This window comes from Rhinolophus sinicus, linkage group LG05 (genome assembly GCF_036562045.2).
Source record: "Rhinolophus sinicus isolate RSC01 linkage group LG05, ASM3656204v1, whole genome shotgun sequence".
Classification (NCBI taxonomy): domain Eukaryota; kingdom Metazoa; phylum Chordata; class Mammalia; order Chiroptera; family Rhinolophidae; genus Rhinolophus; species Rhinolophus sinicus.
The window spans coordinates 38,431,272-38,457,416 of NC_133755.1; the positions used below are offsets into that span (position 1 = coordinate 38,431,272).

The window sequence follows — 26,145 nt, forward strand, 5'->3', positions numbered from 1 at the left end:
AAGAAACTATCAATAACGTTAACAAGTAAGCTACAAATTAGAAGAATATATTCACAATGCGTGTATCTGACAAAAAAACTCCTACAAATAAGTAAGAAAAAGACATACAACCCAATGTAAGACTGAGCAAATTACTTGGATACCTCACCAAAGAAAAGATACAGGTAGCCAATAGAAATGTAAGTCCTAATTCATTAGTCATTAGGGAGATCTGCATTAAAACCACAATGAGAAACCACTATACATCCATGAAAATGGCTAAAAGTGAAGAAAAGACTGATAATACCAAATGTTGGTGAGAATGTGAAGACATCAGAACTCTTATACATTGCTAGATGTGGGACCACTATGGGGAACAGTTTGGCAATTTTTAATAAAGATAAATATATACCTACCCCATGACCTAGCAATTCTACTTTTACTCAATTCCACTCTCTTTACCCAAGAGAAATAAAAAGATATGTCACAAAAAGGCCTATACAAGAATGTTCATAGCATTCTATTGTTCGTAATAGTCAGAAACTATAAATAATCCAAATGTCCATCAACAAGTGAATAATTAAATTGTGGTATAGTGTATCACGGAATAGTACTCAGTAGTAAAAAGGAACAAATTACTGATACCTGCAACATTATCACTGATACATTTCAAAAACATGTGGAATCCAGATAACCAGACACAAGACTACATACTGTATGATCCTATCCACATGATGCTCTATAATAGGCAAAACTACAGTGAAAAATATTCGGGGCTTGGGGAAGGACAGAATAAGAACTGAACTGAATCGAATTGACTGCTAAGGGCCCAAGAGATCTTTCTGGGATAAAGAATATACTCTATATCTTGACAGGAATGTGGATTAAATGAGTACATGCATTTGTCAAAACTTATAAAATGGCTAAAACTTAAGATGTGTGCATTTTACATGTTAAGTTATATCTCAAATCATTAAAATGAAAAAAAGTGTATGTGTATTCTTCAACAAATTTCAGAGAGTGCACAAGCAAGCAGAGGAAAACCCACAGATAGAGACTTATGAAACAAACCAATCCATTGTAATATGTGGACCCTATTTGGATACTGATTTTTTTTTTAAGTTGTTAAAAAAAAGTTATGACATACACTAAATAACAGGAGTTGTACACACTGGCTGCATATTTGATGATACTAATTAATTACTGTTAAATATGTTGGGGAAATATTTGATTAAGAGTATTGTGGTTATGTTTTGCAAAAGAGTACTTACAGTTTGCAAGATACATAATAAAACATTTATGAGGGTGTGGGATTGGCAGGATTGACCATGGGCTGGTTGTTGGGGTTCAGTGATGGATAAATGAGGTTTCATTCTCTATTCTGTCTTCCTTTATGTTTGAATTTTTCCATAACACAAAGTAAAAATAATTTTTAAAATCTCTCCAAAAAAGAAATAAGGTAACTTAAACATACTGAAATTCAATTATACTGGAGCAATTTTAAGTTTTACCCACAACCCTTTTAACAGACCATTAAAATATATATGTTTGATTCTATCAATGCTAATAAACTTAACTAGAGCTCCTGCGACATGTTTCATTAAAATTTTAGTAAGAGGGATAACAGAAAGCTTGGTGGAGTAGAGTGGGTAAATGAGAAAGTATGTTCGTAGGTAGTAATTTTTCTGTCCTTGTTCAAAAGTGATGTCTTCTTACAGACCTAACCCTAAGAAAAGATCTGTGTATAGTATAGATGGCCCATAAAATATAACATAATGAAACACTTGAACTTCTCAATTCTGATTTTCGTAACTCACCTTACACAAGCAAAACCATATAACAAAGTTTTCGTCAAGTTATTTTGTATAAAAATTAAGTTTTATACAAAATTAAAATATCGTAACTTGGTAAAATAAAACTTTCTATAGTTTAATAATGATGTTGATTAGTTCAGACTGAGAAATTCTAAAGGCTATTTATGAAAGGGATTTATATGGTATGTTTAAGCATATTTAATAACCTCCTCAGAAAAAAAACAGAATTTTAAAAAGCAAATTCTCTTCTGAGATCAAAGATTCCAGTAGCTTAAAAACCTTTTTTTTAATGCTTTAGGTCTGCTTCACCCAGGCCTGTCATAACACTGAGATAAATTTAATAATGACACCATCACAATCAGTCAAGTTTGCAAGTCAATCTGTAAAGTTGGGGGGAAGAAAAAATGTGCAGGCAGACCTGGAACCCAAGTAAGGTTTTTTCTCTTTTCACAAAAGCTCCTGACAGATAGTAAATATGTGACTGTTTTTAAAGTACAACCAAAAGACTCCTGATTTTAAGACAGCAGAAAATACTTTACATCTAGGCACTTGTGTTCTGCCCTTAATCTGCTACATGTTCCTCACATAAGTACAACCCGTTTATCTTTTGATCCCCATACTCAGCCCTAAGCCTGGCATTTTTTTTTTTTTAAAGAGAGTATGTTAACTTTTTCTTAACTAATATTGATCTTCCAAGGGACCACCAATATAACCAGACAAGTGCGAAATCTGTTTGAACAACAAATCTTTATAAGCCTTCCTCATCTACGGTAGCAATTCCATCCATGAGAAGAACAAGCCATTAAAGAAATGTTTTGAAAACAAGAAGGCCACCTAAGTAAAGGATTCAGAGACTGCTAAAAAGTTAATCTAGTATTTAGCAGCTACAGCTCCTACTGCAGGACTATAGAGACTGTTACTTCCCTTCTTTAAAAAAATATATTTTTTAGAAATGAAAAAGCAGGAAGACTTATCTTTCTTTAACAGACTATAATCAACTGAAAAGAGGGGACCAAACATCTATATAATCCAGTATTTCTAGTGTTCCACACTAAGCAGGCTAGAATACTTAATATTTATGTTTTAAAGCCTACATTTCACATAATTATTAAATTTTTAAAAATACATGTTAAAAACCATGTTGGAAGAAAAAATATATAATATCAATACTAAAAATGTGTCAATTCGTTCCTTAATTTAATCCATAAATGTAATGTAACCCACTATAATTCCAACAGAGGGAGAAAGGACTAAATAAACTTTAAAGATCAGATAGAAAATTATACATGCAGATAACCAGGAAAAATCATTCTGGAAAAGCCCTATCAGCTCACAATTTATTTAAAAGTTATAGTAATTAAAACATTTGAGTACTTATACATGAACAAATAAATGGAACAGAAGAGAAAATATTTCACCTGTATTACAAGTATATGACAAAAGTGGCATTTCAAAATAGAAAAGAAAATCTTGTTGGGACAAATGGGAAATCATGTTGAAAAATAAAATATCACTACTTCACACTCTAAAACAAAATAAACCGCAGACGGATGGAAGAATTAAATGTTAAGATGAAATCATAAATATACCAGAGAAAACATGGGAGAAATTTTTACAATTTTAGAGGCCTTTCTAAGAATTACACAAAAAGATCAATGACTGCTATGACTCAAAGTCATAAAAGAAAATAAATCTGACTACATAAAAGTTCCTGCACAAAAAAAGAAAAGAAAAAAAAAATACACCAAAGGTCAAAATACAAGTAACAAATCAGGAAAAATGTTTTCAAGACATATGACAGATTCATTTCCTTACAATAGATTAAGTGCTTCTATATCTATAAGAACAACAACAACAAAAATGAAGAATATTGTGGTATATAAACCAAAAACAACAAAAGAATAAGACAAACAAATGAGAAACAAAAAAGAGAACCATATGATTTCACTGATATGTGGTATATAAACCAAAAACAACAAAAGAACAAGACAAAAATGAAGAATAAGCAAAAGCTGTGATCAGAAAAATGTACTGGAATCTAATCCTATTAAAAAATAATTGAAATGCAAATTTAAAAAACAATTTGCTAAACCATTTACTAGTTTACCAATGTACTGTGTTGGTAAAGGCAAAAGGAAAAAGGTACTGTAACACATTATTGGTTATAACTTTTTTGTAGTATAATTTGGCATTTTCTATCAACATTTTAAATGCACATACCCTTTGAACCAATAATTCTACTTGCATAAGTTTATCTTACAACACATATAACAGCATGTATTCCCACAGAAGTGTTTATAAGGGTGTTCACAGCAACATTATAACAGAAAGCTGAGAAACAACCTAAATAATCATCAATAAAAGACTGATTAAATGAAATATGGTATACCTTGTATATGTAAAGAAACACATGCTTTAACTTGGGATTTTTATTGAGAAAATACTGTAGTAATTCTAGAACTATACAGAATGTCAGATCAGCATTCATCTACAATTTTGTATTCATTCAGCAAATATATGAGTGCCTACACCACATCTCTGTGCTCAGCAAAGGAGATATAATGTCATATAGTCCTTTTTCTCAAGGAATATACAGTCTGGTAGAGACTAGAGATGAGTAAACACACCATTACCATATATATGGTATGATATACCTATATGATGAAGTAAGAATAGAAGTTATTGGAACACATGAGGAAAACTACTTAAAAATTAATAACCACCATGCCAAGACTAAAAAACCTACCAGCTTAAATGTGAAGTTATCGACTGACTCCTCCTTAGGAGTTGAGAAGAATGATGAGGCCATTGGTCCAAGACCTTAGCATCAGTAGAGCTGGATCTCACCATTTTTCATGCCCATGTCCTATGTAGCCACAAAGGTCACATTCACCCATTCAAATAAACACTGCTGATGAACTATGATTCTGCCCTGGCACTTCCCATCCCTGGTGCTGTCACCCCCAGGGGGACCTTCCAGGGTCTATATTTAGAAACGGGAACAAAAAGTCTCAAAGAATGTACTGCAAGAATAGTGTATCTGCAACATTTACTTCAACTTAATCAGAGGTTCCAAAGAAGGATCAAGAAACACCCATTTGGTTGGTACTTTTAACCTGAGCTAGCAAAGTACCTTTAAAATGTGCCATTTAAATAGGGACCTTGCATTGTATTGTTTCAATTACACTGCTGTTAGGATTATTATGAAATAACTACACATAAAACAGAGCCAATTATTGGACGATAATATGCTCCTTTTTACAAATGTTTTACATACTATAGTAAATCTTCCAAGTTTACAAGGATACAGTGCTAAACTAAAATAGTATATTTTCTAAATATTATTCCTAAATAATATTTTCTAAATATCTAATCCTAAATAACTAGATATTTATCAGAGATTCAATATATATTCACTACTTCATTTTAAATGGGATCTGAGAAAGCTTGCTAGTTACTAAAAAGCACTATAAATTCAACACTGTGCGTCTTAAGAACCAATATTCACCTTATCCATTAGGAGCATAACCACCTATTCCCAACTTTTATTCCTAATCAAAAAGTTAGAAACGGTTTAACAACAACAACAACAAAATTATTCAGAATCTCTAAATTCATCAGTTCTATTATCATTTTCTAGATAAAAATGGAAGGAAGATTGGGAATGGATAGGGCATAACATCTCTTTCTTTAGAGACATCTACTTCTTGGGAGTGTCGCATCCCTGTCCTACTTGGACTTTATATTAAGAACTGATACTTAAGGTTTAAATATAGTAAGTGGTTTTATAAAAGACTAACAGTTTTTAATCTCCAAGCCAGAACTCATACTTATGAGCAATATTTAATTCTATACAAATTTCCATCACAATTAATAACTTTGGACAGTCTCTATAAATTGATTTAATAAGCACCAACATTCTTTTCTTTGCCATTTACATCCATTGCGTCCAAGTCCTATTAGTTCATCTTTCATAAAGCCCCTTCATGACCTAACTATAAAACTACAGATTCATGAATCAAAGAAATCAACCCTTCTATTTTCACTGAATGAACTAGGAAAGAACTAGTTCAAGATCTACTCACCTGTCCCAGAACTACTGCAAAAGCTTTTCTAAATAGTTCCAGTTTTTCTTGCCAACCTATTTTGAATACTGTTACCTACCAATTCATTTTTCTAACACTGCTTTCATGACGCCATGCCTCAGTTCAATAATCTTCAAAGGCTTCCCAATGCCTAACGCAGTAATTCAGGAGAGGGGTGAAAAATAATAAAGTAACTACATTTTGGAAACAACAACAAAAAACATTTTTCGTTTCATAATGTACATCACCAAAAGCAAGAGCAACTGTAGAAGGTAGAGCATAGCATGGATAAAAGCAGGATGATAAAACCCTAATTCCTTATTTGGCATTCAATGCCCTTCACAGACCTACCACACATTTCAATCTTAGTTAACATTGGTTAAAAACACGTCCAGAGACCAGCTCAATGTCATCTTTAATGATATTTGCATTTCTCTCAATTTCTATCCCCAGTTTCCCTTGTATATCCTCAAAGCCTAGGTTAACTAACCACCTTATCAACTTGAAGCCAATTGTTTCATGGTGAAAAATGGTCACCAAGCCAGAGGCTTCAGGCTCACTTCAGTTACTACACTGCACTAGGGATGCTCCAAACACCACAGGAAACAGCAAAACTACTACTTAAAGAGATGGAAATCAGTGTATAAAAGATCAAGAACACTCAAAAACAGTGTAACTGGCAATGCTGAACACGTAAGTGTCCGGGATCTACCAAACTCAGTAACTAAACCCTCTTCCACTCAGCCTGGTCTGTTTCTCTGCACAGGTCTCACCTTCTTTGTCTTTACTCGCGCATCAGTCCTCTTGGTTCCTCTAAACCTTTAAAACTGTATTTTTGCTTCAAAATCACAATTATTTAAGGAGCTTATTTCTAAAACAATATTTTTTTAAAAGCCTAACTTTTTGCCATGGCCTGTTAGAGACCCCAAATGATCTAAGTGTAACCCACCTCTCCACCCTCACATGGCTCTTAGTTTCTCAAACACACAGAGCTCATTCCTGCCTCAAGGCTTTTGCCTCCTAGGAATTGCCTGAAAATTTTTAATTGCAGTTCCTATCTCACCTCCTCAGAAAGGCCTTTCTCAGTGCCTACCCCACCTAGGAAGGACCCCACACATTCCAATCATTCTCCATGCCATCACCCTGTTTATTTTCCCCATAACACAATTCTTCTGAGGTCCTTATTTATGTCATTATCTGTACTCCCCGCATAGGGGCTTATCACTGTACATCATATATATCATAGCCCAACAGTGCATTGTCTCTGCAGATAGTCAATATGCAGTTGAATGAACCAACAAACTCTTTTAAGAAATCTAGACTCACTGAAACAGCTTAAGTATCCATGACCATAATCATGATGTTCCTGCAATTACTAAATAAACTAGTTTTCAAATAGGCATTATCAATAAAGAATTAGGGAACTAGATAGAATCGATGGGAAGGCAATATTCTCTCTTCTTTGTCTTCCAAAAGTCAAAATTGAGAATGCTGTCACCTCCCAAATCCCCAATGTTTAAAGGGCAGAACTCTTCTCTTTGTTACCAATGCAGGAATACAAGAGGACAAATTAGTATGCTTTTGTTAGTCATTAAATTTCCCTTCTGCAAATTTCCTATGATTTTATCTTTTTCTACCTCACCTTAGTTTCTCTCAAATGTATTTTTGATTCAGAAAAAGGAAATAATGAGTTATTCCTCATCTTCTAATATCTTTAGTGTAGTAATTAGTGTTTTGATTAATGCTTTGGAGGATGTCAATATCACAATGTTATTCAGAAACATCACAATTGGCTTATATTCCAATTGTAAAGCAGGAGTGAATAGAAGAAAAGAAATTCCGTGCTCTCAGACTGATTTTATTTTTCTAGAAAATGAACGATTTCCAAAATCCTACAATGATAGTAAGATTTCTCAGCAGTCAGTAAAACTACCTCATTCTTTACCTTTTATACATAAAGAAAGGTCCTACTGTTAGTGGGACACTTTGTGCTCCAAAGTTAACAAGTTACTTGTAAATTAGTTAATAACTTGCCTGATAAAATGAATTCTCAATCTCTAACAAATCTGATTTTTTTCTCTTCTAAAATAAACAATTCCCGAGGTGAAAAGGGTAATAAAACAATATTCCTAAAAATAAATTGATAATAATGTGTAATCAGGTACTACTCATGTGAATGAAAAGATTTGAAAACTATTTACAGACTATGCAGATTTGTCTGTCGACCTAAAACATAACTCCTAAGAAATAATATTTCTAACCAATAAATGAATACCTGTCTCAAAACATTTCATAAGTCTCATGGTAAATCTGCCACAGGTTCAATTGGCCTATTCCCAGCAAGGAATCCACAGGTTTTCCTTCTTTAAAGATAGCAACCATTTTGCCTTTTTTCCCCCTCCCTACGAATCAAGTATGATGTAGTAAGAGGCTAAACCTGTCCACACTAACGGCAATTCCACTCACTCCGCAGCTGAGACCCTGGCAGGACTGCGCCCCCTCGAAACACAATGGCCAGATCGCATTTCCTTGGCTCAGTTTAGCTGGTGGGGAGTCGCCACATCACAACCGGGGGTAAACTGGGCGGTGGCAGGACTTCTCCAGAACTCTCTCCTTCCCAATTTTCCACGCGCCACACCACTGGAGGCGCTCTCCCTTCACTGCAGCTGGGCCAATGTGGACGTTTTCCAATGGGCCAGCTCTCGGCCAGGGCAAAAGGAGGGAAAGGGGGCTGAAGCGCAAGGGAGTCACCCAGGCCAGGAAGGGGGTGAGTAGGCAGGCCAGGGCTGAAAGCAGGCAAACAGACTAGCAGCGAAACTGCGCCTTTCCCTAGGAGCAACCCAGACGGGTAGACAAAAGATTACCGCAAGGCCTTTCCATCCTCACCCCAGAACCAAGCCAGCCCAATGAATCCACATCCCCAGTTCCTCTATTCACAACCAGCTCCTACTACTAGGGGTGGGTCCCTAACTTCTGGAACGCAGTGGAATGGGGAGCGAGCGGGGTGCACGTGTTCCCCGAAACCCAGACAAACAATAAGGAACAAACCCGGGCTTCCTCCGCCGCCCCACCCCACTCCCCGCGGCTCCCACCGGGGGAGACGCCTTCTTTCTGAGGTCCGCAGACAAAGCCCCCTCGGGGCGGAGAGGAGGGCTCGGCCGGAGGCAGCTGAGGCTGCACACAAAGGAGGGAGAGGCGCGTGGGGCGGCGCGAGGCGGGAGGGCTAAGTACTTACCCACTGAGCCTGAGGAGCCCCTGCGCTTGGGCGCGGCCGGGGTTGAGGGGGGCGCGGAGGGGGCCGGGGCGAGAGGGGTCCACCCTGGCTCGGCCTGGGGGCTCACGCTGGCCGGTGGAGGAGGGGCAGGCCGGGCTGGGGACTCGTCGTCCTCGAGGAGCTTGGAGGGTGAGGCTGCAGCAGTGGAGGGTAGGGATGGCGCGGCCACCGCGGACGACGCGGGGCTCGGGTCCCAAGACGGCTGCCGCTCCGGGGCGGCGGGGGGAGCGGCCGGTAGGGGTCCCCGGGGCGCCGGGGGCACGAAGTCATTGCCAAAGTCCAGCAGGAGCGCACCGGGGGCGGTGGGCACTGGGGCCGCAGACAGCCCAGCGGCGGGCTTCCTCTCCAGTACCTCCAGCTCCTCCAGGTCCTCGTCTTCGTCCTCGTCTTCCTCCTCCTCTTCTTCCTCCTCGTCGTCGGGATCCCTCACGAACTGGTACTTGAATGCGGGCTGAGGCCGGGGCGGGTTGTCCGAGGACGAGGAGACCAGAGGCGACTGGTCCATGTTTTCCATGGCTGCCGGGTCGGAGATGATGCTGCAGCTGCTACCGCCGCGGGGGACACTTCTTTTCAGAGCCGCGGGCGGTTGTGGGGGGTGGGGAGGACTAAGAGGGGCAGGGCCGAACGAGCCGAGGGACCTGCAGTGGCGACGGCTCCCGGAACAATGAGACTGCTTCTCCTGCCTCCGCGCCCGTGATGCGCCACCCGCCCAGTCCCCAGTTGCCGCCGCCGCCCAGAAGAGCGAAGGAGAGAGGCCAGCCGACTCTCCGCCCAGTTTGGCGTGATTCACCCTCCCCGGCAGGGAGAGGCAGGGCGGGCGCGGGAGGAAGGGAGCCAATCGGCTACGGGTACCGGACGAAGGGCAACTAACCAGCCCAACGGAAAGGAAGAGAGATGGAAGAGGGTGGGGCTTATTGTTCTTCCTCGCTTACCGGGCTCGATGGGCGGGGTTTGAAACTGGCAGTCCCACCCTCCACTTTGGGTAGTTGAGGGTTAGGGCTGGGGTCTTGGTCTTGCCCGCAGCTGGAGGTCACTGTAGTTAGAGTACTGTGAAACCCAGCCAGCTGCCTGCCCTGAAGGGTCGGAAAAGTGCCTGGCGCGCCACCGGAAGGGCGTTATCCTGGGAGGTTGGGGGTGGAAACTTTCCTCCCAGGAAAGGAAAAACCCAGAGTGGAGAAAAGGTACTAACTGGACTGTGTAGTACGCCCTAAGTACTGAAATGCACATTACATTTTTAAAGATTTTGAAATAAAAGATAATATTTTTCCCAACTTAAATTCCCAGACCACTACTACTATCACCACCTTTAAAGAAAAAAAATTTTGACAGTTTTAAGCTCATTCCCAGTCCAATTTGCAAATCCTCAATGAGGTAGGCAAAACAGAGCTGGGCTGGACTACCATGTTTCCCTGAAAATAAAACCAGGTCTTACATTAATTTTTGCTCCAAAAGACACATTAGGGCTTATGTTCAGGGGATGTCATCCTGAAAAATCATGCTAGGGTTTATTTTCCAGATAGGTCTTATTTTTGGGAAAACACGGTATCTGGAGACTGGGGTGGACCATTTGAAAGTCCACTAATCTCCTTCCAGGAAGATTTTGGGATCTGCCCAATGCTGGACTCTCACATGGTAGGATGAGTCACTTAGAGGACGATGGGAGAGAGGAAAATGGAAACAGAATGATGCCTTGGAAGGCAAATTTGATTCACATTACATTTCAGTCACCTTAGGTTCATGAGTCAACATTTCAGATGATTCAGGCTTTCTGGGAGCAGGAAGCCCAATACTCATTTCTTTGATATGCCAGAATGAGCATGATTCCCATTCCACTTTTTCCAAAACTGGAGAGTTTAAAGAAAGTGGTTGCAGAACATGTAAGTATCAACATCCAGAGATTTAGAGAGCCCTTTTATCTTTCTGATATACCTTCCAAAAGTCTTTGCTGCATGCCTAATGTGGAGGCCCTGGAGAGAGGATAACCTGCTTTAAAGTTGCTCACAGCCTAGGCCTGCACTGTTCAATACTAGTCACCGGCTACTTGTGGCTGTTCAGCACTTGAAACCTAACTAGTCTCAGATGAGACGTGCTGTAAGTTTAAAATGCACACTACATTTTGAGAGTTAGTACCAACAAGAGTTAAACATCTCAATTTTTATACTGATTACATATTAGAATTGATAGTATTTTGGATATATTGAGATAAGTATATTATGGTAATTTATTTCTTTTTACTTTTTTAATGCAGCTTCTAGAAAGTTTTAAGTACATATACATCTCATGTATTTCTATTGGACAGTGCTGGTCTAAATTAATTATTAAGAAATTTTGATTGCCGTGGGGAAATCACTGGTTATTTAAGCAAATTCTTAGCTCCAACTAATTAGTATTACCCTACACTTAATTAGAGTATTAAAAGGAAAGGCAGGGGTTGAGGGGGAGGGAAGAGAGATGAATAGGTGAAACACAGGAGACTTTAGGGCAGTGAAACTATTCTGTATGATACTATGATGAAGGATACATGACGTACATTTGGCAAAACTCATAGAACTATGCAATACAAAGAGTGAACACTAAATTTTGGGCTTAGGAAATAGTATATCAATATTGGTTCATCAGTTACAACAAATGTACTATACCAATGCAAGATGTTAGTAACAGGAAATATCTGGGGGTTGGGTATGAGAACTCTCATGGGAATGTATGAGAACTCTCTGTTCTATTTAATTTTTCTGTTAATGCAAAACTACTCTAAGAAATAAACTTCATTAATTTAAAAAAAAAAGGAAAGATAGAACAAGATTTCCTAGAAATGTTACCTGATCAGGTGAATTATCAACAATACATTCAAGACCTGGCATATCAATCCCACAAAGATGAACTGGCTTTATTCATACAAAATGGTTGTGAGTTGCTTTGAGTTTTTGTTTGTTTGAAAGGTTGGGAGCATATAGGAAGAGAAAAGTATTAGTATAGAATTTGGGGACAGGAAGTTTAATGCCAAACTAAAAATTTTAAACAAAACAGATTCCTACAATGATAACTAAAATGATGTTTCAAGTATTTGTCAAACATGTCAAAAATTATCAAATGCTTGGTAATTATTTTCAACTAAGTACATACACATACAAAAATATACTAACAAAATTTTTGTAATATGAGCTTTTTCTGCTAAGTCACAATTATTTATCAGCAGTTCAGTCTTCCCCATACTGTTTTTCTCACTATGATTGAAACTCCTTAACGGAAAGTTTCACAGGGTTTTCATATATTACTTGCAAGTTGGTTATATGATATTTCTATTTTAATATATCTGTGTACCTGCTACTAAAATAGTCACAAGGAAATATCTGTATTAAGTGTCACAAAAGAATGATTACAAAAAAATTGGTAGATTTGCAACTTTAATAGTAAACAGTAAATACTGAGGCAGTAATATAAGCACTCTCCTTTGACACAGAAGAAAAATAAGAATTTTATATTATTGACCTCAGTGAAATCTAGAAAATTAAGTATCTGATAGATGAATAAGAGTAACGAGTTTACCCAGTGTTCATAGGGTGGTCAACAAAGCATAAGGGAAGGAGAATGCTGGCACTATACCAGAATTAAAAGTAGAGTTAATTACACATTAGTGTAAATGAAAATATCATTCTCACTAACAAGAAAATTCTGGTGGGTATTTGACATGATTAAAGGAAGAATATATACTCTAGATCATAATAATAGTTAGAAAATAATTATTCAATGAATTATCTTCGAAATTTTCTTACCAGATGTAGAAGATTAAAGTTTCTAAATACCATGGGTGATAACTGTTCTCTCTTAGTACACTATAAGAGATCCATTCAGTCTGGTGGAGTCATAGAATCTAAGAGTTGGAAGGACTCTGAAAGAGCAGCCTGACCAATTTCCCTCCCTTTATAAGAATTCCCTGCAAAAAGGTTTTTAAATTTAGTCATCTGTGGTAGATTGAAAATGGCCACAAATACTGCAATGACTTCTTTTAAGAGTCGGGTCTATTTCCCTACCTCTTCTGAGCTTGTGACTATCTTGACCAATACAATGCCCTGGGAATGAGTTCCAAGCCTAACCAGCAGAGATATTACAGCTTCCACTTTCACTGTCTTGAAATGGTGAAGCCCAAGATGACAGACACATGGAGAGAGAGACCTAGCTGCCCAGCCATGCAGCGGATGTCCCAGAAGTGTGAAACCATCTCAGACTGTCCAGCCAACCCACAGAATCATGAAAAATAATGAATCATTGTTGTTTTAAACTATTACATTTGGAAATGATTCATTACACAGCAAAAGCTAATTGAAACATCTATATTATGCTTCCATTGTGTGCTTTATTCATTCTTACGTGAAATACTTATTGGCTACTTACTCTGCCACAAGCACTGTTCAAGACTCAGGAATACAGCACTGAACCAATCAGACACAAATGTGCTTGAACATTTTCAGTAAAGGGAGACTCACTACTTAGGGAAATAGCCCATTCAGTCTCTATAGAACTAGAGCTTATTGCAGAATGCTTATATTGACACCTAATCTGGTGTACATAGAACAGGTTAATTGTCTTAGCATCATGTATGTCCCTTGAAAGAGTTGAAAGGCATGGGATGGGTATAGTCTTGTCCACATATTGCAGGATGTAGACTCAAGAGTGGGTTCAGCAACCATAGGAGTAAGATAAGCAGCAGATTCCTGACAAACCTGTTTCAAGAACTGTGTACTACAGCATGTTTGCCTACTGAAAATGACTTCCTTCCTTTCAAGAGCACCACTGAATTACATTCAACTTTTGTATTCAAAAAAGACTGAAACATCATCTTGGCACCCTTAAGGGAAAATTAACAGCTTGATAGATACATCATTGTCTTTACCATTTCACTGGGATTTTAGATTTCATGAAATGTACCTTTTGGTGAAATGCAGTTCATAGTTCAGGTTAATATCTTAACTTAGTCTAAGTTTATTTTGTAATAAGAATAGAAATAGAAATATTATAAGATCAATGTCTTCAGCTATGCTAGCTATGCATTGACAATTAGCGTTGGACCTAAAATGAAATTTTAGGTTTCACACAGAAATCACATAATAGGCAAGTGAAAGTCATAATTAAAATTGAACCTAATCCTTCTCCTTTAACCTTCCCGGGTCCTCTGCATTAATACTGCATATCCTTAGGCTTGTTCAGTATGCATCATTTCTCTGATGAAATTTATTTTGATCTAGCAGAAAACTATTTTTGACCCAGCAGAAAATTGATTTTTATCTAGCAGTATAAATCCAAGCAAAGAAATGCCTCAACCATCTTAGGCAAATAAAAAAATCTGTCTTCATAACAAAAAAGAACCACAGGAAAGAGTTCACAAAATTACCTGAGTTATATATAACTCATTCTAGTATATAACCATTGTTCCTAATACTTAAAGATTTAAGCATAAATTTTATTTTATCATCAATGGAAATAGAAACCAGGCGGTCACTATCTTTAGAATAAACATTATTCATTTATTGAAAATTTATTAAGCACCCAGGCTCCAGTGATAAAAAGTAAATAAAACACATTTCCTGACATTAAGGAACATATAGTCTAGTTTAGATAAGAATACATAGGTATATATACATATGTGTGTGTAGATTAATATATATGTTGTATATGTATGTATGGATTATGTATATTGTATGAATATATGTTATATGTGTATATATAGTGAGAGAGAGACAGACAGACATATTTCAGGAGGATTTGGGGAACTCTTCATAAGATGATTTAATACTTAATCTTTTAAGATAGAGAAGGAAGAAAAGGATCTAAGGAAGGGAGAATAGCACCTACAGAGGCAGGGAAAAGTGAAACTTCAGTGCAGATTCAAGGCATAGAGAGAAACAGAGAAACATCTGGCATACCTAGAGAGGTAGAAAGTGAGGATAAAACCAGAAAAAATAAGCTAAGTACAGACTGTGAAGGGTCTCAAATGTCATGCTGAAGAATGGAGGCATTATTCTCTAAGTTAAGAGTTATTAAAGGTCTTTAAGCGGGATGGTGAGATGACCTGATTGTCAATTTACAAAAAAACACTGATAGAAGATTGTGTGCTATAGTAAGGAAAATTAAGACTATTTAAGATGCAATTACAATATTTCAGGTAATTCTTGCCCGATAACTTCATTATAGCTACCATGGTTTAAGTGAAACATAATTACTGCTTGTAGTTCAGGCAAACGGGTGATGAGAAGCTAAACTAATAGCATAGAAAATAGGAGAAGATAAATATGAAAAACATTTACGTTGAATTCATAAAATTTAGTGACTAATAGGATGGAGGTACTGATGGAAAAGAAGAAGAAAAGCTCAATCTAAGGCTTAAGCTTAGGTGACAGGTAAATTGGTGCTGCCATTGTCAAGGAAAGTCAGAAGAGGAGCACAGAAGGGGTGAGCAATGCTGGGGAGAATATAATGACCTAAGTTTTTAGATACATTAAACTTGAGTTGCCTGCAGAATATTGGAGTAAAAATAGTGAGGCAGCTGAAAAACTGAGGCTGGAGCTTAGATCTAGTCAGGCTGGAGAGCAGGTACCTATTGGTTAGGTTTCATGAGTAAAGGTCTGAGGGAAAATGGTGGAGAGGAGACAGACAAGTAGGTTGATGGATACAATCTGCTACCCATGGGAGAAAACGGCCTAGCATGGAGACCCGGGAAACATCAACATGAAACATTTCTGGACATACTTGAACAATGTTATTTCCACTCACCCCTTACTTTTCAAAATAAAACAAATCAACTCCCTTTAGCTTTTCTTCATAGGTCCAGGTCTTTAGTTTTTAAATAGGTGCTCATTTTATCTTCTCTATCTACCTTAAATATTAAATTCAGAACTCAAAATAGGATTCCAGTAAGTGCTCAATATAATTACATTTAGCACTAAATAATCTATAGTAATAGGAACAGCACCAATAATTTAAGCCAGAGATAATCCTTAAACTCTCATTAAGCTGGCAACTCCAGGCTCTTAGCCAATAATGAACAGTAGGAACTGGTGAACTTTTGCCTCTTCTTGTAGCTACCACCTACCAATGAAGATACTAAAGAGAAGGAAATGACGGAAAGAAAAGCAATAAGAGATTAAGCAAGCTTCCATTAAATTACAAAACTAACTAGACAATAAATTATTCTTTTGTATACTACTTGTGTTTATCAGGTATATGATTTTTTTTAAATCAACAGATTTATATTACTCATATTCAACTTGTTTTCTACTTTCTGGAGAACCCAGGAACACATTCATTACCGGAAATGCTATAGTGTATTGTCCTGCCTGCATCTTTTTTGAAACTCATTTTCCTTTTATCACTACAAACTTATTGTGATCTAACATTCCTATTTTATGAATTTTATTTACTGTCCTGAGTGGAAATCTTTCCTGTCAGGTAGTAAAAGAAATGTTGTAAATCATTTATGAATGATAAATGCTATTTACTCTAATGAGTTAAATATGGCATATCATGTGTTCATTTCCTCTTCATTCCAAAACCCCATTAAAATGTTAGTAAAGCAATAAAAATGGTATTAACCAACAAGGACAAAGAAAGTAAGAGAGGAGACAACAGTGGATAAAATATTTCAACGCATTTTTGGAAGACGAAGAGCAGACAGAGGACCACTTACTGACTTAGCAGACTGTGGGGAGTGACAACCTAGACACCTCTCAAGGGACACTGTCAAATAGAAGCAAGTCATTTTGTGCCACAGACACAAAATGACTTGGGAGGCTCATCCTGTGGAGGTGCCAGGATTGAAAACAAGTGGATTTAAGTAAAAGCGAAACCCTTGGTCCTCATATCTTCTCCCTGCTCCCAGAAAGCCTGCAGCAAGGCTTAAACATATTCTGCTGCCCCATTACTGCTCCCCCTACCTCAACTGTCCCTACACCTCATTCTTTCCCAGACAGGAAATCAGAGAATCCCATTGTGGAGAAACAAAGTGGTGCCAGGGAAAATTCCTCAAAGTATTGGCATTTGGAAATACCCCAGAATAAAGACCTGAATCAACCCCTCCTGCCCCCTTGTCTCCACAGAGCTTCCAGTCCGTTTTTTACATGCCTCTCTCTTAAAGATAAAACAAAACACGAGAACCAACAGACACTTGACAAAAGCCTTGAGTGAAAGCTAAAAATGAAAACAAACAGAAAAAAAAAAAAACTTGAGGAAACAGAGACACGCAGAGAAAAGAAGAAAACATCAAATAATCTATAATATTTAGAGGGAGCTAGAAGATATCACTCCATAAAACAAAAAAAAACAGAAACAAAAATGAAAATATCAGAAAAAAAGAAAGAGTTCATAAATTAAAACCAATTGTGTGTTCATAACAGCATTATTCACAATAGCCAAAAGGTAGAAACAACACAAATGTCTATCAATGGATGAACAGAAATACAAAATGTGGTATATACACACAATGAAATATTATCCAGCCTTAAAAAGGAATGAAATTCTGATATGTGCTACAACATGATTGAACTTTGAAAACATTATGCTAAGTGAAATAAACCAGACACAAAAGGACAAATACTGTATGATTCCATTTATATAAGGTCCCTAGAATAATCAAATACATAGAAACAGAAAGTAGAACAGTGAGTACCAAGGCCTAGGGGAAGGTGGGAATGGGGAGTTTGTATTTAATGGGTATAGAGTTTCAATACAGGATGCTGAAGAAGTTCTGGAGATGGATAGTAGTGATTTGTTGCACAACAGTATGAACCTACTTAATGCTACTGAGCTGTGCTCTTAAAAATGGTTAAAATGGTAAGTTTCATTTCATGTATTTTTCACCATACTAAAAATTTCTAATTACAATTTTTAAAAGTTAATAGACATGTTGGAAGATACATTTGCAAAACCTCCCAGGTAATAGAAAACAAAAGCCAAAAAGATGTACTGGCAACAAACAAATGGAAACTAAAGTGTTTTGTTTTGTTTTTTAAGCAACACAATTTATAACAGCATCAGAAAACATGAAATATTTAAGAATGGATTTAGCAAAATATGCCCAAGACCATTATATGGAAAACATTGCTGAAAAAAATTAAAGAAACTAGAAGGACTTCAAGTTGATTTCAAGATTTATGATAAAACTATAATAATTAAGACAGAGTAGTAGTGGCATAAAGATAGGCAAACAGGTCAGTGGAACAGACTAGAGAATCCAGAAATAGACTGATCACACACAATGAATTTTTGGAAAAGGTGCCAAACTATTTCAATGGGGAAAGGACAGTCTTTTCAACAAATTGTGCTGGAACAACTGGACACTCATATGCAAAAAAAAAAAAAAAAAAAAAAGAACTTTGATCCCTATCACACAGCTTATTCAAAAAAAATCAACTCAAATCATGGGCCTAAATAAGGAAAACTATAAAATATCTTTAAGAAAACTTAGAGTAAAATCTTGGTAAGGATATATAATGAATGCTTTTGCAAATGTAAAATGATACAACCACTTTGGAAAATCCTTTGGTAATTTCTTATAAAGTTAAGCATACCTAATCATATGACCCAGCAATTTCACTCCTAGGGTCTTTATCCAAGAGAAATGAAAACTAGAAACAACCCAGGTGTTCACCAACTTGTGAATGGATAAACATATCATGGCTTTGGAATCCTACTCAGCAATAAAAAGGAACAAAACAATTGATATGCACAGCATAGAAGAAACTCAAAAGGATAACATTAAGTGAAAGAAACAAGACCAAAAGCCTACATACTATATGATTCTGTGTATGTGACATTCTAAAACAGACAAAACTGCCAGGAGCAGAGAGAAGGGAAGGGATGACTGCAGAGGGGAAGAGGAAACTTCTTGGAATGACAATGTTGATGGTTACATGACTATGTACACTGACATAACTCCCTGAACTGTACAATTAAAATGAGTAAACTTTATCAAATAAAAAGTATATCTCAATAAAGCTGATTTTTTTAAAAGACAAAGATATAATACAGAAGACAAAAGGTAAGAAAGTTACACGATCAATTTGGGAGGCCTATGAATCACTAAAAAGAGATCCAGAAAGAAAGAATAGAAAAACACTAAGTTTCCTGTTCATCTAATTTGCCCTCTAGGAAGGTGAACTTGTAGTATGGTATTTAATGCCGCATGACAGAGCATTACTTAAGAGTTTACATTTTAACTTAGCCTTATAAATGTGTGCAGATTTTTTGGGTGTCAAGAAATATTTTAAGACCATTTCTTAAACAATTTTCCTTCTCTAAATCACCCTCCATTTCTATGAAATCAATAGTGCTGTAAGTAAAATTAAGTCAGGCATAAGTTGTTATTTAGACCTTAAAATTGGGGCTAGTTTCTGCTTTCAGGTGACTGTGTACTGTGTAATTTTTTAAAAAGAAACTATTTATTATTTGAAATGAATGTTTCTTAAGCACATTGTCCTTTCATTGCTGTACCTCTAAAACCCAACTATTCATCTTTTTTTAAACAGCTTTATTGAGATACAATTCACATACCATACAATTCATGCATTTAAAACGTACAGTTCAGTGCCAGCCATTCTTCATCTTTTGTACAAGTTTTGAATAAGATATGGAAGAAAAAACAATGTGATTCAGTAGAGCAAGATTAAATCCAGTTTTGTCATGCCCCAGCTTGGTGACTTTCTAAACTGTGCCCCTTGTTTATGTGACATATCCTCATCTGTAATCAAGAGGTTAAACTAGATGACTGGCCCAATTCTGATCTGCATTCCAGATCATTTTTTATCGTTGTTTATTTTTAATTTTTAATTTCTCTTTAGTGCCAACACTACATAGTAGGGTAAGCAGCTCAGAAAGATACACTTTGCAGTAGGACAGTTGCAACAATGCTCTGAATTAAAGATGGTGCTGGCAGACTTATTACAGCATTTGGAAGCTTTATAAATGTAATGAGACTCTTCAGAGCCTTTTTGGAAAAAAAGGTAGTTTCCCTTTATACATTTTAAAGTACAAAAACAAAGAGAAAGAGGATGTCATGTAGTGTGTTTAACTTAGATGAGCTTCTATTCTCTAACTTTATAGCTCTCCTTTCTAAAAGCAAATATGAAAACTATATAGAAAGCTGAATTTACTTGGAAATGTATTGAAGAAAACTATATTAAAGTCAGTAATTCAGCCAACAGCTTAATCAAAAATATAAAAAATATTGCCTGCAGAGTGTTTATTGAAGTTAAAAAAAAAAAAAAGAGGAATTCCCATAAAGGCCTTCATTTGTTTCATTTCTCTATTTCAAATAACAGAGTTGAAGTTATATTTGGAAATGAATATGACTACATTCCTAAAAAGCTTACATGGGATCTCTTAGTAAGTAATTAGGTATTATGATGAGTTGAATTGCACCCCCCAAAAAGATATGCTACAGTTCTAGCCCCCAGTCTTTCAGAATGATCTTATTTGAAAATAGGGTCATTGCACATGTAGTTAGTTAAGATGACATCATGCTGGAGCGGGGTGGGCCCTTACTGTAATATGTCTTGTGTTCTACTAAGAGTAGAACACAGAAACGCATAGAGAAGTTGGCTATGTGCAACAGAGGCAGAAATTGGAGTAAAATGGCTATAAGCCAGGCGACACCTGGGACTTCCAGAAGCTGGGAGAGGCAAGGAAAGATCCTATGGGCTTTGAGGAAGCATGACCCTGCCAACACCTTGATTTCCTACATCTAGCCTCCATCATTGTGAAAGAATAAATTTCCATCGTTTGAAACCACCAAGTTAGTGATATTTTGTTACAGCAGCCATAAGAAACCAATACAAATATGTACAGCCAAATCTCTCTCTCTCTCTCTCTCTCACACACACACACACACACACACACACACACACACAGACAGAGAACCCTCATTTTAGTCAAATTATTGGATTTCTAGAAATCTAATATAATCATCGAATATAAGGATGTAAACTTCAGCAATTAATTATAAGAATGCACGATGCCTTATAACATTTACACAACCTCTTTAAGACATGGTATTTCCAATATTTTTGTGGTGTAAAGGAATTAAGCTGAAAAAAAAGGCATATTTTACTAAGGGAGAAATAACACAATATCTTTGAAAGATACAAGACAGCTTATTCAAAGAATTAAAAACCCAAAGGAAAACAGCTACAAGATAGCTGTTCTAAATAGTCAGCCAAGTTACAGCATTTGTTATTACTAAATCATTTGAGTCTCAAAATAAGAATTTGACAGCAGTGATAATTTATTTCATAATTTTATAATGAAATCTAGATAGGAAGTTTTCATAAAACAACCTAAATATGAAAACACTGAACAAGGATGTGATAAGACAATTTTTTTTCATGCCTATTGATACTAGATTTAGTATATGTTATTTGACTTTTTTGGAGGATAATTTAAAACCTCACTGAAAGGTATTATAGACACTTAAAGATATGAAAAGATAGAAGACTCAATACCATAAAGGAGGCAAATTGGTTAAGGGAGTTCAAATTAAAATCACAAGACTTACATGAAACTTGACAGGGGGCTCCTAAAATTTACATAAAAAAACAAATAGTTGAGAACAGCAAAGACTCCCTCAACTCCCTTCTCCTATCTATTATAGCTGGACGAAACCACAACCCCAGACCAATCTAACTCTGCTTTCTCTGTTCTTGTGCTATCATAACTGAATGTTGCTAGAGAAAAACACACAACTATGCTGACCAGTCTGACTTTGCATTCATCGTCACTAATCTCAAATGCACCCTAATGCTGTCTGTCAATCACACTATGTATATACATATATATGTGTATGATTTTATTGGAAATGTTTTTGAGAACACTTTTAGGAAGCCATGAGCACTGTGGGTCTTGCACATTAAGATTCGAACATGGCATTGCTGCATGTTTTCTTTACAAGGTCATATGGATTCTTGCAAGCTTCACAAACAGTTCATGCTCACTCTCCATATTTATATCAAAATCTCTGCAAAGCAATAACCCATCTTCCTCTATTCCATTCTCAACTTTCACACAAGCTTAGTGATCAATTTTACTTTCATCTCTTTTGCCCCTTCTAAGCAGATCTCTGCTGTTAGATCCAGGATAGATATGACCACCTAGGAGGATAGGAACATTCTAATGAGCAATACCACTACTAGTAATAAAAACTAGAAAGAGAAAAATACCATGTCGATTTAAAGCTAGAATCTTCTTAAAGAATTTTAAATTCACAAATAGCTTCCAAATGTTAAACTTGTAAGAAAGGTGGCATTTACCAAAAACATGACTAGAGAGATAAATGATAACCGGGCCCACCAGACCGGTTCAGACACAAGTAGTTCTGCAGCTTCACAAATGAATTGTATCAGATTTGTCAATCCTGTTAAGCATGCCAGCAACATATATTCTAAAACATGTTAAGCAATTTGATAATCACTGTTCTGAAGAACAGCCTTCACTATGAGATAGTAAAGGTAGGGGTTAACAGTGTAGATTAAACCTAGAGTCAAACTTCTTAGGTTTAAATCCTGACACTACTAACTAGGTGTGTGATTTTGAGCAATTATCTTCTGTGTGTCATTCCTTATCTGTCAAATGGGGATAATAATAGTAGTCACCTCATAGGGTGGCTGTGTGAATTAGTTGAATAATCATAAAATACTTATAAGAGTGCCTGGCACACAGAACTACACTATACAGGTTAGTTTTTATCCATAAACATTATAAAGGATATTTTATGCAGTAAAATAAGAATTTGAGACTGTTTAAGTCCTGGGAAGTTCTGAGAAGGTACTACTAGACAAAGAAGGAAGGAAGGAAGGGAGGCAGGGAGGCTAATATTTGTTCTGTCTGGAAAAGTCTCACCTAAAGAGGCATTATCCCTTTTGCTTTCTCAAATAACTTCTACTAACACTATCCTCAGCATATGACTAAGAAAAGTATTGATACGATATAAGATCCGTGAAGTTCCTTTAGCACCGTCACGTCACGCAAATACGTTAGAGCCATATTCTTTATGTTTTAAATTAAGTATTGTTACTTATACAATACTCGTTTTTCTTAGTTAGCAGCATTCAACCGGCACCTTCTTCAAAGCAGAGTTGGAAGGAAAGATTTGGTATGAGCCATATATCACTCTACTGTTATTCTTGGTGATTAGTCCTTGTTCCTGACCAGGCAACATCCAGAAGATAAGAGGAGGTGATAATATGAGCATCAGTTAGTGTGAGGATAGCACATAGCAGCCAACATGAATTTACGCAAAGAAACTTTTAAAAACTTAATAAAAGTGTGTGTGTCAGGAGGAGAGGGGGTGGTAAATAGTTTTCCAGGTCCCAGGAAAGTACTCTACTCAAGAAAACTGTGGGTCTCCTAAGTCATTTCCTGCCAATAGGAAAAGAGACCATCAGCACTGGGTACCTACCTGGGCCAAAGGTGACCTCAGGACCATGCAAATTAAAAGCCAGTTGACTATGGTCAGTAAGACCATTTTAGTAGGCACCTATCAGGGATATTAGGCTGGTCCATACCCCTTGTTCTAAGTGCTTCTCTAGGTAGCGCTGAATTCCTAGAATCCATGTTTGCATCGTTTCCCTGCTCCCCTGGCCAGAGCTGATTATCCAAGGATGAACACATGACCATAGGAGGGTCCAAAAGTGCCTCAATCTCTCCGTCTCTCTCTCTCTGTCTCTCTGTCTCTCTCTCTCTCTCTCTCTCTCTCTCTGTCTCTCTCTGTCTCTCTCTCTAAGAATTGGCACAGAGAGATAAGAAGCTGGTCTGCCCATGTAAAGGATGGGTATACTCAGGAGCAAGGGGAGAGCTGTGTTTGGCCTTTGGAAAGTCAGTCTGGAGGGAGGGAGGGAGACAGAAGGAGGGAGGGAGGGAGGGAGGGAGGACTGAAACTAAGAAGCACAGTAAGTCAGGCAAAAATTAGTAGCTCGTGTTCTTGATGGATTCCCAAGTCTCAGTTCCAATGCTTCCTGAAAGCTGGCTGGACCTTCTGCCTTTTTTGAGTTACTCTATTCTTTAAATAAACATTTTTTTGTTTATACTGGTTGGAAATACATTTCTGTTGCTTGCAACCAAAACTCGACTAATGTGCTACAGTCATTATTGTATTACCTATGGTATTAAAATCTTTTTTGCTGATAATTACCTGTAAGAGGCAAGTAGGAGTGAGATTCCATGGTTAAGCTTTTATGTAGCTTTGATCCTCAAATCCTCTAACCATATTACCTATTCAAAAAATATTTAATTTAAAATTATTGTTGAAATAAGTTCTGCATATAGTGATTTTGTTTTCCACATCAAATTCAGGGCACCTCATTCAATACAGAGTAAAACAACAGATCAGGATTTTAAAACTCAGACCCATGCACCTTAGTTAGAAGTTTTTACAATGGAGAATCAGAGGGTATGTAATAAAATATATATTTCGTGTGCTTGGGTAGGAGGCTTGACCTAACAGTATGACTTGGTATCCAGAGAGTAACTCAACTCCCTTCACGGACATTTTTGGGATGCTCTGAAAACTCCTAACTTACAAAAAACACACAAATGCTGAAACATACCATTTTTAAATGGTTCATGCACCTTTTGAAGCCCATGTTCAGATGGGCTAATATGTGACAACTTAATAATATGTGACAACTAATATGTCACAAATATGTGACACTAATTCACTAATATGTGACAACTTAACTGGAAGTAAATTAACATACCTGAAACAACTACATAATCCTACAGTGGTATTAAATATCTTAGTGTGTAGCCCAGAAAAGAGTGTTAAAAAGTCATATAAGGAAAGAGATAATGGGTCTGAATAATTTGAGGGGATTTTTGGAGGAACTGAGGAAATAATTTCAGTCTCAAATTATTAGTAGGATTGGGGGCCATGGAAGATATAAAAATTAGAGCATTGGCATGTAGAGAAAAAAAGAGCAGAGCGTGTATGAGAACCGTAAGGACACGGTCAAGCTGGAACAAGAGTTTGTGTTAGCAAATTGGACATGAACAGCATGTCGCACAGAGCCTGGGACTTGGGTACTCAATTAAGAGTAATTGTTATTGTTGTTATTACTAGGAGAGCAAGATAAGATTGCATAGGTAAAGTGAGACCATATTCTAGAAGACCTTGAATGTCAGAGCGGTTAAGATTTTACAAGTCGTGGTATGTTTTCAAGCAGGAAAAGAACTTAATTCAGTAAAAGTTTTAAAACACCAGAATGACTTGGAGAAAGTGAGGAGAGAATGAGTAGTGAGAGTATTTCATTGGGTTTTTATAGTAGTGATGGTAAAAAAGGCTTAAATGAGGGTGGTAGAGTGGAAATGAATATATTTGAGGGACTTCAAAAGATGGATAGGCCTCAGGGACTGCTTAGTGATGTAAACGGGATAAAGGAGAAGGAAGAGTCATATAGAATATTTTTAAATCCATTATATTATTATTATTTATTAAATATTACTAAATATTTACTAAATTAATCTTTTATTTTATAGATTCTACAAGTGTTGCAGTATTGGAATGTTTGTTCTGAATAAAGGATATAAACATTTTTGATGAAGCCGCCCACAGCTCACATCACACCAAAACTAAGCTGAGATGTGACCGAGGAGGGAACCAGGGGTTTCTTTTCAGCCATGAACAGCTTTTAACTGAATGCATAGGTGGTGATAACATCAAATATATGACACAAAATCACAGCTACCTTTTTACTCACAAGGAATTACTCACAAGCTGGCATATACGCCAGCTACCAACCACTTCCAGCCTTGACTATGCTTTTCACAGCTTGTGGAGATGGAATTTTAGATAAAATTCTTGTAGTAGAATCCAGAGCACTCTCCTGCCATGTTAAGCTCTATTCATGATAGTTGGAGGATTTCTTTCTCTTTTGATGATCACATTGGGTCTGCTGCTGCTGGGGCTGAGCAGAGAGAAGAGGGAAAATAAAGTGGTGCTTCTTGGTTGCTAAGA

At 37.0% G+C, this 26,145-nt stretch overlaps 1 protein-coding gene across 3 annotated transcripts in view; it reads right to left on the minus strand.

The window, feature by feature from the left end:
- The window catches only part of RTN4 (reticulon 4), a 70,212-nt gene extending 60,277 nt beyond the window's left edge, over nt 1–9,935 (minus strand). Inside the window, exon 1 of one of the 3 annotated variants that reach the window (XM_019719545.2) lies at nt 9,114–9,935. In XM_019719545.2, coding sequence (XP_019575104.2) covers nt 9,114–9,666 — 553 coding nt within the window. In that variant the 5' untranslated portion in view covers nt 9,667–9,935. The remainder of the gene's footprint in view (nt 1–9,113) is intronic. The other 2 variants (XM_074331997.1, XM_019719550.2) reach the window with 2 other exon arrangements.
- Between the last annotated feature and the right edge of the window lie 16,210 nt (nt 9,936–26,145).